Source organism: Harmonia axyridis, chromosome 1 (assembly GCF_914767665.1).
Source record: "Harmonia axyridis chromosome 1, icHarAxyr1.1, whole genome shotgun sequence".
Classification (NCBI taxonomy): Eukaryota; Metazoa; Arthropoda; class Insecta; order Coleoptera; family Coccinellidae; genus Harmonia; species Harmonia axyridis.
The window spans coordinates 84,453,031-84,467,326 of NC_059501.1; the positions used below are offsets into that span (position 1 = coordinate 84,453,031).

At 34.7% G+C, this 14,296-nt stretch overlaps 3 protein-coding genes across 3 annotated transcripts; 1 reads left to right on the plus strand and 2 right to left on the minus strand.

Moving 5' to 3' along the window:
* Window positions 1–2,133: 2,133 nt before the first annotated feature.
* On the minus strand, window positions 2,134–3,392 carry LOC123684761 (CCAAT/enhancer-binding protein gamma-like). Its single transcript, XM_045624202.1, has 2 exons — window positions 3,097–3,392; window positions 2,134–3,042 (listed from the first exon to the last, which is right to left on the minus strand). The coding sequence occupies exons 1-2, from the start codon at window positions 3,184–3,186 to the stop codon at window positions 2,794–2,796; spliced, it is 339 nt and encodes a 112-aa protein (XP_045480158.1). The 5' UTR covers window positions 3,187–3,392; the 3' UTR covers window positions 2,134–2,793.
* Window positions 3,393–3,486: 94 nt separating this feature from the next.
* LOC123684749 (SAGA-associated factor 11 homolog) lies at window positions 3,487–5,129 on the plus strand. Its single transcript, XM_045624176.1, has 2 exons — window positions 3,487–4,127; window positions 4,501–5,129. Exons 1-2 carry the CDS (start codon window positions 3,593–3,595, stop codon window positions 4,743–4,745), a joined length of 780 nt encoding a protein of 259 aa, XP_045480132.1. The 5' UTR covers window positions 3,487–3,592; the 3' UTR covers window positions 4,746–5,129.
* A 220-nt stretch (window positions 5,130–5,349) lies between these two features.
* LOC123684758 (origin recognition complex subunit 6) lies at window positions 5,350–6,554 on the minus strand. Its single transcript, XM_045624188.1, has 5 exons — window positions 6,420–6,554; window positions 6,206–6,326; window positions 5,908–6,149; window positions 5,598–5,770; window positions 5,350–5,541 (listed from the first exon to the last, which is right to left on the minus strand). The coding sequence occupies exons 1-5, from the start codon at window positions 6,485–6,487 to the stop codon at window positions 5,417–5,419; spliced, it is 729 nt and encodes a 242-aa protein (XP_045480144.1). The 5' UTR covers window positions 6,488–6,554; the 3' UTR covers window positions 5,350–5,416.
* Between the last annotated feature and the right edge of the window lie 7,742 nt (window positions 6,555–14,296).

Sequence of the window (14,296 nt, forward strand, 5' to 3'; positions counted from 1 at the left end):
TCCCATTTCAACATTTCCAATTATGTTTTGACCACTTTCGAAACATGGAGTCGATCATTTTCATGCTGTAAAACTCATGATGCACTACGCAGAGCTGGTCCCACCAATTACTGAGCATGACCTTGGAACCGTGAATATTCGATTTGACCTTTGACGTGGAAGCATGGCCGAGATATCCCCATGATTTTCTGCGCTTGGGGTTATCGTTATGAACCCATTTTTCGTCTCCGGTCACAATGCGATGCAGAAATCCCTTCTGTCTTTGCCTTGCAAGCAACTGTTCACAAGCAAAAAAACGCCGTTCAACATCTCTCGGCTTCAACTCGCACGGAACCCAATTTCCTTGTTTCTGAATCATTCCCATGACTTTCAGGTGTTTTGAAATGTCTTGTTGCGCCACTTCCAATGATCCTGCCAGTTCTTGTTGCGTTTGACACGAGTCTTGATCAATAATGCCTCCAATTCTGCATCTTCGAAATCCTTCTCCCTTCCACCGCCATGCTGCTCTTCGACGATAAAATCACCGTTCTTCAAGCTTAGAAACCACTCTCGGCACGTTCTTTCACTAATAGCGGCCTCATCATAGATATTTGAGACCATTTGATGAGCCTCAGCCGCAGATTTCACCATATTAAAGCAGAAAATTAAAACATCCCGCAAATGACGAGAATTTGGCTCGAGAGTTGACATGTTTAATCGAAAATAACTTTACGATGCAGACACAAATCGACTAATATTTGGATAAACTAGCTAAATTGGCACGTTCAAACTTTGAGATTACTTTGCCTATATCCCATACTTATTTCAAGTCGCTAGTCAACTTTTTACGGAATTTTGAACCTAATAACAACTGCAAAATTTCACATATCCAAGTAAAAAAGATATCGCTCCGTACCATAGAAGAAGCTTGCAAAACAGTTATATTCAAAAAAATAACAGCGATACGAATCGAGACATAGAAAGACATAATCTTCTTTGTCACGTCTCCTATTTCGTAAATTATATTTCCGAATAAGGCAAGTCGATGGGCGTTTGTACAAGACAATAATGGTAATCATTGGTCCAAAAATAAGCGCAAGAATCCGAGTTGACTAGATAAAATACTCGCGTCATGACTCTTAAGCGAGATTTCTCTTTCCTTAAGGCAATTAACTCGTCATTGACATTTCGACTCATCATTATTTGGTGTTACTCCACCTAAGTGAAGAGATTTTAGCTCCTCATAAGATTACGTGGATCGTAATATTAATTTACAATTGAGACAGGAAGAAGGTCAATTGCCGCTTGAGGAATTTGGTTATTTGTTTCATTAAGAAGGAATTTTTTCTAGTCGGTCTAGGCCGAATGAGGAAAATAGATCGATAAGAGATTCAGTAAAGCTACTTTTCCAGCCTAGGTCGTCAAAATTTATCCCTACTGTTTTTTTTTATATAGGTACAGGCCACAGGGTGTCCCAAATTCGATGCTCACTGAAAGCGTCTCGAGAACTATAAGAGAAAAATCTTAAAGGACTCCTCCCGATCTCTTTTTTTGAAATAATAAGATATCAGAAAGCAGATCATAGATATATTGATTCGTTCTCGAGCTACAGGGCGTTTCTGAAAAAGGACTTTCAAATATATCGCTAAATCTTGTTCGTTTCTGTCCGAAATAGTTAATCAAATAATGTTTTTATCCGTAATTTTTATGGTTCATATAATACTCATAACTGATCAGAGAAATCAATGTGGATAGTAGGTAAATTTATACATACTTTAAACCAACTCAAATCAATAACATAGATTTATTGAAAAAGTTCAAGATAAAACTAGATAAAGATAAACTCTGTAACATTTGGTCATAGACCCATCAATGACGCAGTTGACATTGGTTGACAATGTGGAGACCCCAAAAAATATGCTATTTATTTTAGAGACAACAAATTATTTCACAAATTAATTTGCACTGAAATGATGTATGTCTAAAAAAAATCATTAACAGTTAGTTAATCCATTGATGGAATAACTTTTTGAGATCATTAGGTCACCAATCTATTATCCATTAACTTGGGTTGCTCTTTTCAATCTAGTTTATTATGTTTTTCAATTATTTATTAGTGGTCAATCTTCAGACAGAATGATGTGAAATCAAACATAAATGTAACAAACTTTAATGAGTATATCTTATAAATATCCTTTGAACAATGTTAAACTTAAACAGAATCAAACTTGTATAGTTTTTCATTTGAATATTTACATTTTATTATAAAAAAAATCTGTGTATGTTCTAACTGCGATTATTTTGTAAAGAAACAAAAAATCAGTTCTTTAAAAATATTGTAAAATCATACAACTGAGATTACATTTTTCCATGTGATATGAGAGTATAATTAAAAAAAAATATATTAGAAGGAATCCTCCATGAATAAAAAAGAAAATATATTTACCACGATTGAATCTATAGGAATCAGTATGTTCTAACAAAACAAATTTTCAAAATGAGCAATGGTTTTGAAGTGTCTCCTTAGTGAATATAATTCATTTTTGTAATTCTTCGATGGTATTCCAATGATAGAGACATAATCAAGGTTTTGAAAACCTTAAACTCAATGAAATTCAGAAATATGAATTTATACCAGGCCAACTGAAGTAGTTTTTTCTAATTATTCAAAGATGATATGAAGATCAGGCGTTTGTTTCTATATTCAGTCATTTGCAGTTAGCGAACCTGGTATGTCATTCAGTATAATGTTTAGTAATGACGATTTGAGTACCCCCTTGACACCGAATATTCAATTCTGAACAAGCTGCAGGCTTATGTATCCCTATTATTTTGGCTTTCAGGTGGGTCTTTGAGTAGCTGCTCTAAATCTATCCCTTCAAATTTTGATTGGTTGGCACTGTTAGAGGCATGAGCTAAGAACAGTTCTTTCAGAAATCCCAATTCCTGTGTCAGGCTTTTCACTTTCTCTTCCAGCACGGAATTTTCTTGCTTCAATTGGTTGACGCGTGACATGGTTTCTTGGGTCTTCTGCTTCGATTTAACTCGACTCCTTTTAACAGCCTGCAATGAAATAATGAAGCAAATTCATATTGTTTCAAGTTAAATTGTACATACCAAATTGTTTCTATCTCTTTTTTTACGATACTCATCGGAATCCTCTCCAGATTCTATATCTTTTTTGGATCTTCCTCTTTTCGGAGGCATCTGATGAAATTTGAGAAAGTATTGACTAATACAAATTTGGGTATGTCTGCAAGTATTATGCCTGTTGCAAGAAGCTGAGGAATTTTTCAGTTGACACCCACTTCAGATCGAGAAATTACTAGATGTTTGTTTATTTTTTTGCTTTTAATTTTCTCTAATTAAGGAGTTCAATTGTCAGTGTTTGACCTTGACATTTGAAAATCATAGAATTATCTTATCGATGAAATCATAGATTAAGATGAAACCTAATCTTTATTGATCCGAAGCTCTATGATCCTTATTATCAAAGTAAAAGTACGAAATGACATCTCATCGACATTTCTGTGACCGTTAATTTGTTTTGGCATTTTAATGATGAAAAATAAATAACAAAAATAATCGATTATTAGTTTTCACTAGAATTAATATGGCAGGACGATGCCCTGAAGATATGAACGATGAACTATTTTCAAAACTGAGCAGAGATTTACATGACATAGTGAGTAATCCGCAATTGTTGAGAACTTCAACAGAACGATTTTTCAATAATCTAGTAGACGAATTGACCCTAGGAATTATATTCGACACGCATCGAAAAGCCAAGACAAGAGCATTCGATTTTGATGATGAAGGAGATGGTATCGAAATCGAAAGAGGGGAAGATATAGAAACCTTTTCTCAATACAACATCAAAAAAACTCAGGATTGTGTTTGTCCATACTGCGACAGAGCTGTTGCAGCCACAAGGTTTGCCACACATCTTGAAAGATGTATGGTTGAGGGTAAAAACAGGCAAAAGAATGCCGCAAGAAAGGCTGCCGCTAAACAAGAACAAGAGAACGATTATAGGGATAATGGAATGAGTGAGGATTATGATAATACAGATGATGATGCCGATTGGAGTCCGGGTGATAAAAGGCGCAAGAAGAAAAAGGAAAAGAATGGAAGAAAGCGTGCTAAAGGTAAACACGCCTGAATAGCTAGCTTCATTCTATTGAATATGATGATATTTCAAAGTAAGAAAAACTCAATATTTACATGCATTTTTATAGTACTCTTATTTAGCAAGTGTTGATTATTGAGTTTAATGATTGTTTTTTAAATGTTTGCTTCTATTTGTTAGTGTGAACACAGGTAGGTAGTCTAATTACCGACAAATGTTGGACTTATTTCTCATCTTCAAAATTTTATTTTAGGTAGTAATAATGGCCGTTGAAGAATCGCACTAACCCAAATCAGAATTCTTTTCACAATTAACTATTATTGACTTGATAAAAAAAATTCGAATTCTTAAATTAATGGGAGAAATTGTTCATTTTGTGCCTTGTATTCAAGCTACTCCCAAGAAAAACGCAGAAAATGACTATATGGACTCACTCAACCTAGAAGCGGAGGCAGATGAACAGGATCTCTCTAATTTGAGAGATTTGCTACAAGACCGTTCAAACTGTTCTTCTCCAGCCGATTCAACTTGCAGCAGCCGTTCTGGTTCCTCCGGAGGTAGGAAAAGGGAAAAGTCCAGAACTAAAAGGAGGAGGGAAAGGGCTTCCCCCTGTTCCAGCAATTCAATGTTGGATTGAATCTTTTTTTTTTTTCGTAATTATAAAGTTAATGATAATGAATAGTTGAATGATTTATTAGATTCTAATTTATGATTGATATAAGCTTGCAAATCGTAGCATATCAGCTATATTTATTATTTTAATATTGATTAATATTTATAATTTTAGATTTTATCCAAAATTGAATGAAATTTAGGCTGTGCAATCAATGAAACTTATCTGTTAATGAATGTTCCTCTTGGTTCAAATTTAAATTGTATTTTATTCTAATTGTGGTAATGATTTTATTCCTAATTTGTGTCGTTAATATTTAATTTGAATAATAGCAATATATTGTGTGAAGAATATTTATTTGTAGGCTCTGGCCGATTATTGAAAACAATAAATGTTTGCGATTGTTCAGTGTGAGATTATTTAAATACCTTTGGATCATCTTTGAGTTTTCAGAGATTTCGGAATGGGAGAAATATACTCTGTAACATGAAAATGCAACACCAAAAAGCTTTGAAGTTTTTCAACCAAACTAGTTGAAAATTTCTGCCGAGTTTGGTCAAAAAATCCAACCCCTTCTTGGTGTTGCATTTTTTATGTCATAGAGTATATATGTATCAAAATGTTCAGATTTTATAGTTAGCATTTACTTCAAATAATAATCAAAACCTTATATAATCAACAAAGGGGCTAATGATTCATTCATGTCCATTTGCAATTAATTCTTTGGCTCTTTTTAGTATTCTTTCCTTCCAGACTTCATAGTCTTCTATTTCTTGTTTCTTCAGCTCATTCTTCGTTTTTTTGGAATTTGCTTCTGGTACTAAGGTTGAGACATTTCAATAGAAGTATATAAAATACTTTAAAGTTACTACTTACCTTCTTCGAGATTCTCATCATCTGCTTGTTTTTTCTTAGATTTGTTCTTAATATTTTGAAAGCCCATAGTTTGAGCAAATTTTTCAAATTCAGTTGCTAGAGCTGTCCACTGGGTAGGTTTCAAACGGCTAATAGAGGTGAATTCAGATTTTGGAGGCTTCATATTATGTAATCTAAAAATATTATTATTTTAGATTTCTGAATTTACTCATTGTATTAATAATTAAATATAAGTACTTATTTCAAACAAATAATTGTTATTTCCACTACAACATTAAAAGAAAAATTGGTGAAGATTTCATCAACATACTTGCAAATGGTATAAACAGCGGCTGCTGCATATTGAGGATGTTCATCATCCTTGATTTTATTATCTTTATTCTTATAACAAGAATATAATTTATTAGCTTCATCCTTTAAATGAGTACAACTGAATTTAACACATAACTCACTAATACTAATAGGTTTGTCGAGGTTTAAAACCTTCAAAATGTTATGACGATTATTTTCATATGCAGATTTCTTTAGAGAGCATAATTGTAGAGCAGTTTCCTGAAATCATTATTACTATTGTTGAAGCATATTTTTGCAACTAAATAGCAACAAACCTTGTCGAATACTTGTCCTGTAATATTGGTAGCTATATCAAGGCAAATTATTATTTGAACTTGTTCTGACAATTTGAGTGTGTTTTTAGTTTGTAATATCCTCAAAAATTCTTGGCATTTTCTAAAATGAAAAAATTTTGAAGATAATGGAAAATGTAAAGAACTCGTTCAAAGTTATATTTCCAACATTTAAGTATTGTGTGATTATAATTACTTTAATGTAAATGTATCATCCACATTTAACCGCTTCGATAAGTTTTCTATCATATTATAATTCGCCATTTCATTATTTTTATTTGAATTTCAAATACTGTTTGTTTTTATCAGTTTTGAGAATTTAAATTTAAACAAAGGTTAGAACCACAGAGACCGATCTTTGAACGTCATTATTTTTTTATATGGATACTGCTAGATATAAGAGTTATCTTAAAAATAGGAAATTTTTTAGAATTTACTAAATATCTTTGATAATTATGTTGAGGGAAGAAGATATATCCAATTTATAATTCATAAGTAGAAATATTAGGAAAGGTTTCAAATTGGTGGATGCATAAACGAGATCGGTATACTTATAAAGGGTGGATGCGTATGATAGGTTTCGTAAAACCTCAATGTAACAAGTTTTAACATTGTTAAATCCTTACTTTATTGAAAAAAGAGATCCAATACCAACCTCATAATAGAAGTAAATTAAAATATTGCGAATGTAATTGATAATAGTAAACAAAATTCTTCTGGAGTGTGGACAAGAGTTTTTTGAGGCGCATCCATCAATATGAAACTTGAAAAAAAGGGTTCTTCGATTGAAGAAATCTGTATTTCTCATACAGTTCTTTCTTCGAGTTACTGATCATAGATGGCACTACAATGGCTAAAAAAGATGCGAATAAGTTGAGAATTCATCTTAGAGGCTCGCATTCAATAAAAATTGGTATTCTTTACAGAAACTGAATTGAAATTTTTATGCAGTAGTCATGCTATCAACGAAATCAGTAAATAACAGTTTTCTGGAAGTAATTAACATCATTTTTAGGAAGAATTGATTTCATGTACCTACTTGAACAAGGACATTATTAGCTTTTGAGAGCTTTTTCAGTTTTTCACGGAACAGATCATTCATAGAAACTTCAAGAAGAATATTGCAAAAAATCATTCAATTATACAATATTTTCATGATTAAAAATCTGATCTAATATCTAGTACAGTACCATTCCAAGCTTGGTCCGAAATTTCGAGTGGATAACGACATCAGGATCATAGAAAATTCGAGAAGATTATCGGAAAAGAAATACTCAATATTTTCGGCCGCACAAATAACATACGGTTGAGATTTTGCATGTTTTTAGAGAATAAGCTTCGTGGCTGAGATGGAAATCAATTATTATTGAATAACTGCAATTCTATGCGTATCTAGTTATTTTCAGTAGATATCTATGAACGGACTTAATCGATCCATAGATAATTTAAATCACAGACTATATTAAGCAGTCTGTCCAATATATCAGATTTGAATATTCCTAAGCGCATTGTTTATCTCGATGATCTAAAGATAACTCTGCATCATCCTTTAGAAATGACGAATGTCTTTATTGATCGGACCGTTTTCGACGAATGTTTTTACGACTCAATTCTAAATGGCCGACATGGAATGAAGTCTCGTCCGGACGAATCCGCAATGATCTGTTAGATATTGTACCTATTCTCTTTTTTCGGTTATTCAGGACAAGATTAGTATTCCGCACGCGCCGTAGCGGGCGACGATGAGTGTGCGGCAAATACCTTTGTGTGAGATCGGACGACAACTTATCTGGGTTGAGTCATTGATCAAAGGATTATCCGGCCATGATGGTTTTCCAGTTTTGGTAGGGGCCATTTTCATGACTCGGCAATGTCGGAAGAAGAAGAGAACCGGCTCGATCTGGAATATGGCCGTATCACAGACAACGATCACAGAATTACTTTTTATGGAATTCGGTGGTTTATTTAAGATTTTTCGATTGATTAGAGCCATAGAATAATAAACATAGATAGAGCGAGTATACGCAATTTTTACATATCCCTAACATGATTAGATTACGTTGTCGGATTGTGATATATTTTCAAATCCACAATTTTACTATATCGTTATGGATGTATATTTATTGGAGTGATTCCCGTTTAAATATGCCAATTTGAATATTTGAAATCCGATATTCTTCCTGCAGAATATTTATTATTTTTTGTATCTACCTGCTGAAATCCAAGGTTTGGCAACTTTTGCTCTCCTAGTGTCATCGGTTATTTCACGTCGTTTGGCGCGCTTGAAGTTTGTTTTCTGAATTTCTGATATATTTAAGTATTTATTGCAATATATTTTGAGTTGATGTGAAACGTTGATTCACTATGGGATATAAGAAGTGCTTTTTTGTGGAGAAACTCGCGAATTGAGTGAAATATCGTATCACTGATATGTTTTCATTTCCGCGCGCTTCATGATGGGACATAAGAAGTGCTTTTTTGTGGAGAAACTCGCGAATTGAGTGAAATATTGTATCACTGATATGTTTTCATTTCCGCGCGCTTCATGTCAAATTTCATAGTTCATGTTGGGAACAAAATTTGTTTTCTGAAAATGACATAAGCTCCCTCTATCTATGTTTATTACTCTGAGATTAGGCTGACCTCGTATAAACGTGTTACACGAAATTCATTTCAAATTCGTAATCAAATCATTGAAATCTATTGATTTATGAATCACATATATCGAAACATAATTGAAATGGGTAGTACTTAATTTAATTCTGTGATTTGCAACTACTTATAGGTATTTTAATGTTCAATTCGATAGGGAATACCTACTTAGGTATAGATTAATACCTACCTAATTATTGTTAATGTAAGTACAAAAGTATATTATTAGTTAATTTTTCACCAATTTGATCGATTTATTTGGTTTTTGCTGAACAAGATTTACTTTCTTTTAGATTCAGTGGCGTTCAATATAGGTATAGTTACCTTATTTTGATGAAATGAATAGGTATTATTTTACCAGCGATATGTTGAATTATTATTCCCGTCAATCTTGTAAGTATTAGCGCATCTGATGGTTAATGAACCTGAACTGTATTGTTAATGATTCACATTAGCGATTTATCTATCTGAAATGCGTGATAGTTGTGGACAACTACCTAGATATCTACGAACCAATCATTTTCTAAAGATACATTTTTATTTCACCTGAAATGAACATCTTTCAATGAGGATTATAATGAAAAAATCGGTCATTATAAATATTAACACACACACTTCTATAATTATACCTTAGTATAATTAATAATAATTATAATTGTATAAGTACTATAAGTACATATTTCAGTTACTTAAGTGTTAATAGACTGTATTGATGCCTACTATAAATAGGTACTTATAATCTAAATAGCCAGATACTTAGGTAGGTATATATTGACGTCTTCCCTGTACATATTTCAGTTACCTTAGTGTTAATAGCCTATACCTTTTAATACTGACTATAAATACCTACTTGTAATATAAGTAGGTATATATTTACGTCTTCTTTGTATTGACGTATAATTTTAATACATATACTTTAGTTAAGTTCATTTTTGAAAATTAATTTAATAATCAATAGTAGGTATTGATTCATCTCGAAATACCTATCTATATGTATACAGGGTGATTCAAAAGTCCAGGTCAGAATTTTAGGAATCGGAAGTTTCAGTTGAATAAAGAAGTTCTTTTATGTAGAATTTTTTTTCTATCTCGAATTCCTTGGGAGATACAGGCTGTTGAACTGAATTTTCTTCATTTATTTCTATAAATTTTAAATGAGTTGGGATAATGAGCTTTTGAATTTTGGAATATATTGTACCCAGGTGATTTCCAATATTTGTATGTTTTTGTTGAGTTCCTGGAATTATTTTACACATGCATATTTGATCCAAAAAAACCAAAAAGTATAGCCATCAGTGTGGGTAACTAGAATCCTTTATTAGAAATGTTAAATCAGAGCCCAAATTGACAATCGTCATGCCAATAAACATATAATTGCCAATTTTCAAATAGGAAATGTAAAAACATAATACCTATAGGCAAACAATTTTTGCGAAAATCAAAATCAAGATTTAAGCTTCAAACATCCGGTATCTCAGAAACCAGCAATATTTGTATGATACATGGCAGAATCATCACAGTTTGAGGTCTAGAATCTACATTCAGAAATTGGACATTCTCACTGAATCATCCTGTATATGTTTCATAAAAAATTTACGATTCCAAATATTCTTATCAAAAAACTTGTGTGCTGTCGAATTGCGGTAGGAATCCGTAAAAAAAGCACTTCAAGCCACGGCCACCGAACCACCCCGATTCGACCTCCGTAGAAAATTTCTACGAAACACCGGGATTCGTCCAGTTTTCGGCAGATTTGCGTTTCTCTGGGGGTTTTAAGCGAGGGGGAGTCTGACAAATCTCACCCTCGTCGCCCGAACGAGACCAGGATCGGATTGGCTGAGCCTGAAACGGTTTCATCTCGGCAGTATCGCTCTATTGGACGAGAATGCGGACGGTGTCGGCTGCAGAGTGGTCTGGATGCTGAGAGTAGGGACCGCCTCTCTCATTTTCATCTCCCAATAGGACTAACCAAGCGAGACGGAGTGATCCCACGGTGAAAGGACCAGGGACGGACCGGCCGAGTGAGGATGCGCTTATGAATTCGCATTTGGGTTTTGAGTGAGAATTTTGAATTTGGTTGAAGTGTGAGAGATGTTCTGCAAATTTTGTACGAAATTTTTTTTTTGGAAATTGATTTGAATGTTTTGCGAAATTCAAAACTTGAGAAATAAAACGAAAACTAAGTCATACTTAGTAGGTTTAAGTTCATTTTTCAAGTTTTTAAATTTTGCGTGTTTTGTGCCGGGAGTGGTCTCAAATGATTGGGTTGGAGAATACTATACTCAGTTCTCGAATGTCATATGTGCTTAGTTGATGGAAAATGTAATTTTATTATCTCAATCAATTGAAAAAAATACCAATTCGATAAAAATGAAATGAAAAATTACTTGAATGAATGATAATGTAAGACTTCGAAGAGCCAGTTCAGTTCAATCAATCATATTCTCAAGTTCTATAGTTAAGCCCCGCCCCATTCACCATTTTTAGGCTCAATTTGAACGAATTGTTGTGATTTATTGAGTCACTGTAAATATATAGCGGCTATAGCGCTAACTTGAGGGAAAAAAAGGAAAAATCCCTTACACCTAATTTGAGTCACCAAAATGATCTTAAACCAAATCTAGTAATTTCACACACCAGTATTTTTAGACATCTTAAACCTAACCTAACGACTAAGATGTCTAAAACACTGGTGTGTCAACTTACTGTTGAAAAACCTAAGAGGGACTACCACTACGTGGTTTTCCGCGTACCAGTCAAACTTTGGTACCCATTCATTTCCCCTCTGGCGCTCCTGCGATGACCAAACTTTGTACGGTGTACGAAGTTGTTAATTCACCTCATCTTCTTTCTCTTTTCGAAATATATAAGTAGAGGGCAGCACTGTACGACGGTAGAGGGCAGCACTGTACAACGGTCTATTATTTTTTATTATAGTTTTACCTCTGTTGTAATGTTTTTTGGTAGTTTTTTTTTAACGAATATTTTAAAAATATATCAGTGCTTCGTACATTGTACTTATCAACAATTATTTCGCAATTAGGAAAAGTAACCAATATTTTGTTGTTTTTTTCATTCGCAGATTAAAAATATTTACTATCTACAATGTAGATTATTTTTAAGAAAATGTTGTGAAAACCTCATAAAAATCAGTGATTTGTAAGAACAAATACAGAATTATCTTAAACAAAATCTAACCAATGAAGACACCAGTCTTTTAAACATCTCAAACCTAACCTATCGCCCTATCGGGTCATAGATCCCACTTTGACCCCTACACGTTCTGTAACCGTTTATTTGGTCCTTTATGTTATTTACCATACTCTATGATCTTCCGCCTAACCAATGAACACATCAGTCTTTTAGACATCTTAAACCTAACCTATCACCCTATCTTGACGCCTACAAGTTCCGAAACATCAGTTCTATGACCGTTCATTCGGTCCTCTATTTTCATTACCCTAGGACCTAGGACTCTCTATGATCTTCCGCCTAACCAATGAACCCACTAGTCTTTTAGACATTTTAAACCTAACCTATCACCTTATCAGATCATAGATCCCAACTTGACCTAACCTAACCTAACCTATCACCTTATCAGATCATAGATCCCAACTTGATGCCTACAGGTTCCGAAACATCAGTTCTGTGACCGTTCATTCGGTCCTCTATTTTCATTACCCTAGGGCTTTCTATGATCTTCCACCTAACCAATAAATACACCAGTCTTTTAGACATATCGAAACCTAACCTATCACCCTATCAGGTCATAGATCCCAACTTCACATCCAGTGTCTGTCAAGGTCTATAGAGTGACTGTATCGCCATTGGCCATCATTGACAGACATTTTATCGTAGCTATTTTTTGATTGAAGATATTAAAGACTATTTAGGATATACTACGAACGATTTACGCGATCAAACTAATAAGAAAATCCGTGAAAACCCACGATTTCAAAGCAATCAAATGTTATTTATTTGAATGTGTAAACCGAGTGACGTCAAGAATGGTAGTCGCTGATTGGTTGAAAGTTACGACAACCTGTCTAAAACTATAGACCTTGGTTCAATCGGTCCTCTATTTTCATTACCCTAGGGCTCTCTAGATCTTCCGCCAAACCAATGAACACACGTCTTTAAACATCTTGAACCTAACCTATCACTCTATCGGGTCATAGATCCCAACTTGACGCCTACACGTCCCGAAATTTATAAACGTCAGTTCTGTGACCGTTCATTCGGTCCTCTATGTTCATTACCCTAGGGCTCTCTATGATCATCCACCTAACCAATGAACACACCAGTCTTTTATACATCTCAAACCTAACCTATCACCCTATCAGGTCATAGATCTCATACTCGACGCCTACACGTTCCGAAACGTCAGTTCTGTGACCGCTCATTCGGTCCCTCCACGTTTATTAACCTAGGACCCTCTATGATCTTCCGCTATCCGAGCAGCGACACAAATCGGATTAATCTATGATCGTCTCACGGTGTCTGAATCTCTTACGGTAATTTTCGCCGGTCAAACGCACGCAAATTAGGGGATGTATCATCGACTATCTCTCCGATGATGTCGCGTGTCCAAGTAATCAGCTGTTTCTGGTTCCGCGTTTCTAAACGGTCCGACTAGTCGTTAGGTAATCGATCTGGGTGACTTGAGATGACCACTGGACGATGGAGAGGCTGGGGAGGACCGCCCATCGAGCTCGTGTCTTCGGCGTTGCTTGGCTGAATTGACGACCGTCATTATCGGCAGAGACCAGAGGAGATATTGACAAGCTTGGTGGAAGGCAGGGACGGACTGTTTGTCTTATGTCTAAAATGAGCAAGAAGGTCCAGCTAAGGAAGAGGAAACCCGCGACAAACCAATAGATTTGGGATTCGAGGAAAAAAGAGATGCCCCTAGTGATTACGATTTAAAATGTAATTAAGGGTGTTTCCTTGCACTGCGACCTGATGATCTATTGTGTCCCTCATCAGAGCTATTCTCTCCATAACGTGATCTACAGCTCGCCTTCCAGTTCAAGAGTTCTAAAGAACTACAGTATCTGGATGACTTCAAAGAGGCCATTTCCTCATTTCTACAAGTTTCTTGTCCAAAGCAGATTTTGCGTTGGCTAGGGCTGGCGAGGTATTCCGTCACTGGTGATCCAGAGTTTCTTCCTCCTCCCCACAGAATCTGCACTCGTCATTTACTTCTAGACCATTCTCATGAGGTGTTTCCTGAGGCGACAATGCCCTGTGAGTAATCCAGTGAATAGGTGTAGTATATTTCTGCTAAGATCAAGATACTGCTTGGATCTCTCAGTTTCAAAGTTTTAAAGAAACTTATTGGAATGGTTCAACCCAGGAAGATTCCGCCAAAGTGTTTCTCTTTCTGTTTTTCCCTGGTTCTGAAACTCTTTATGGTAGGTA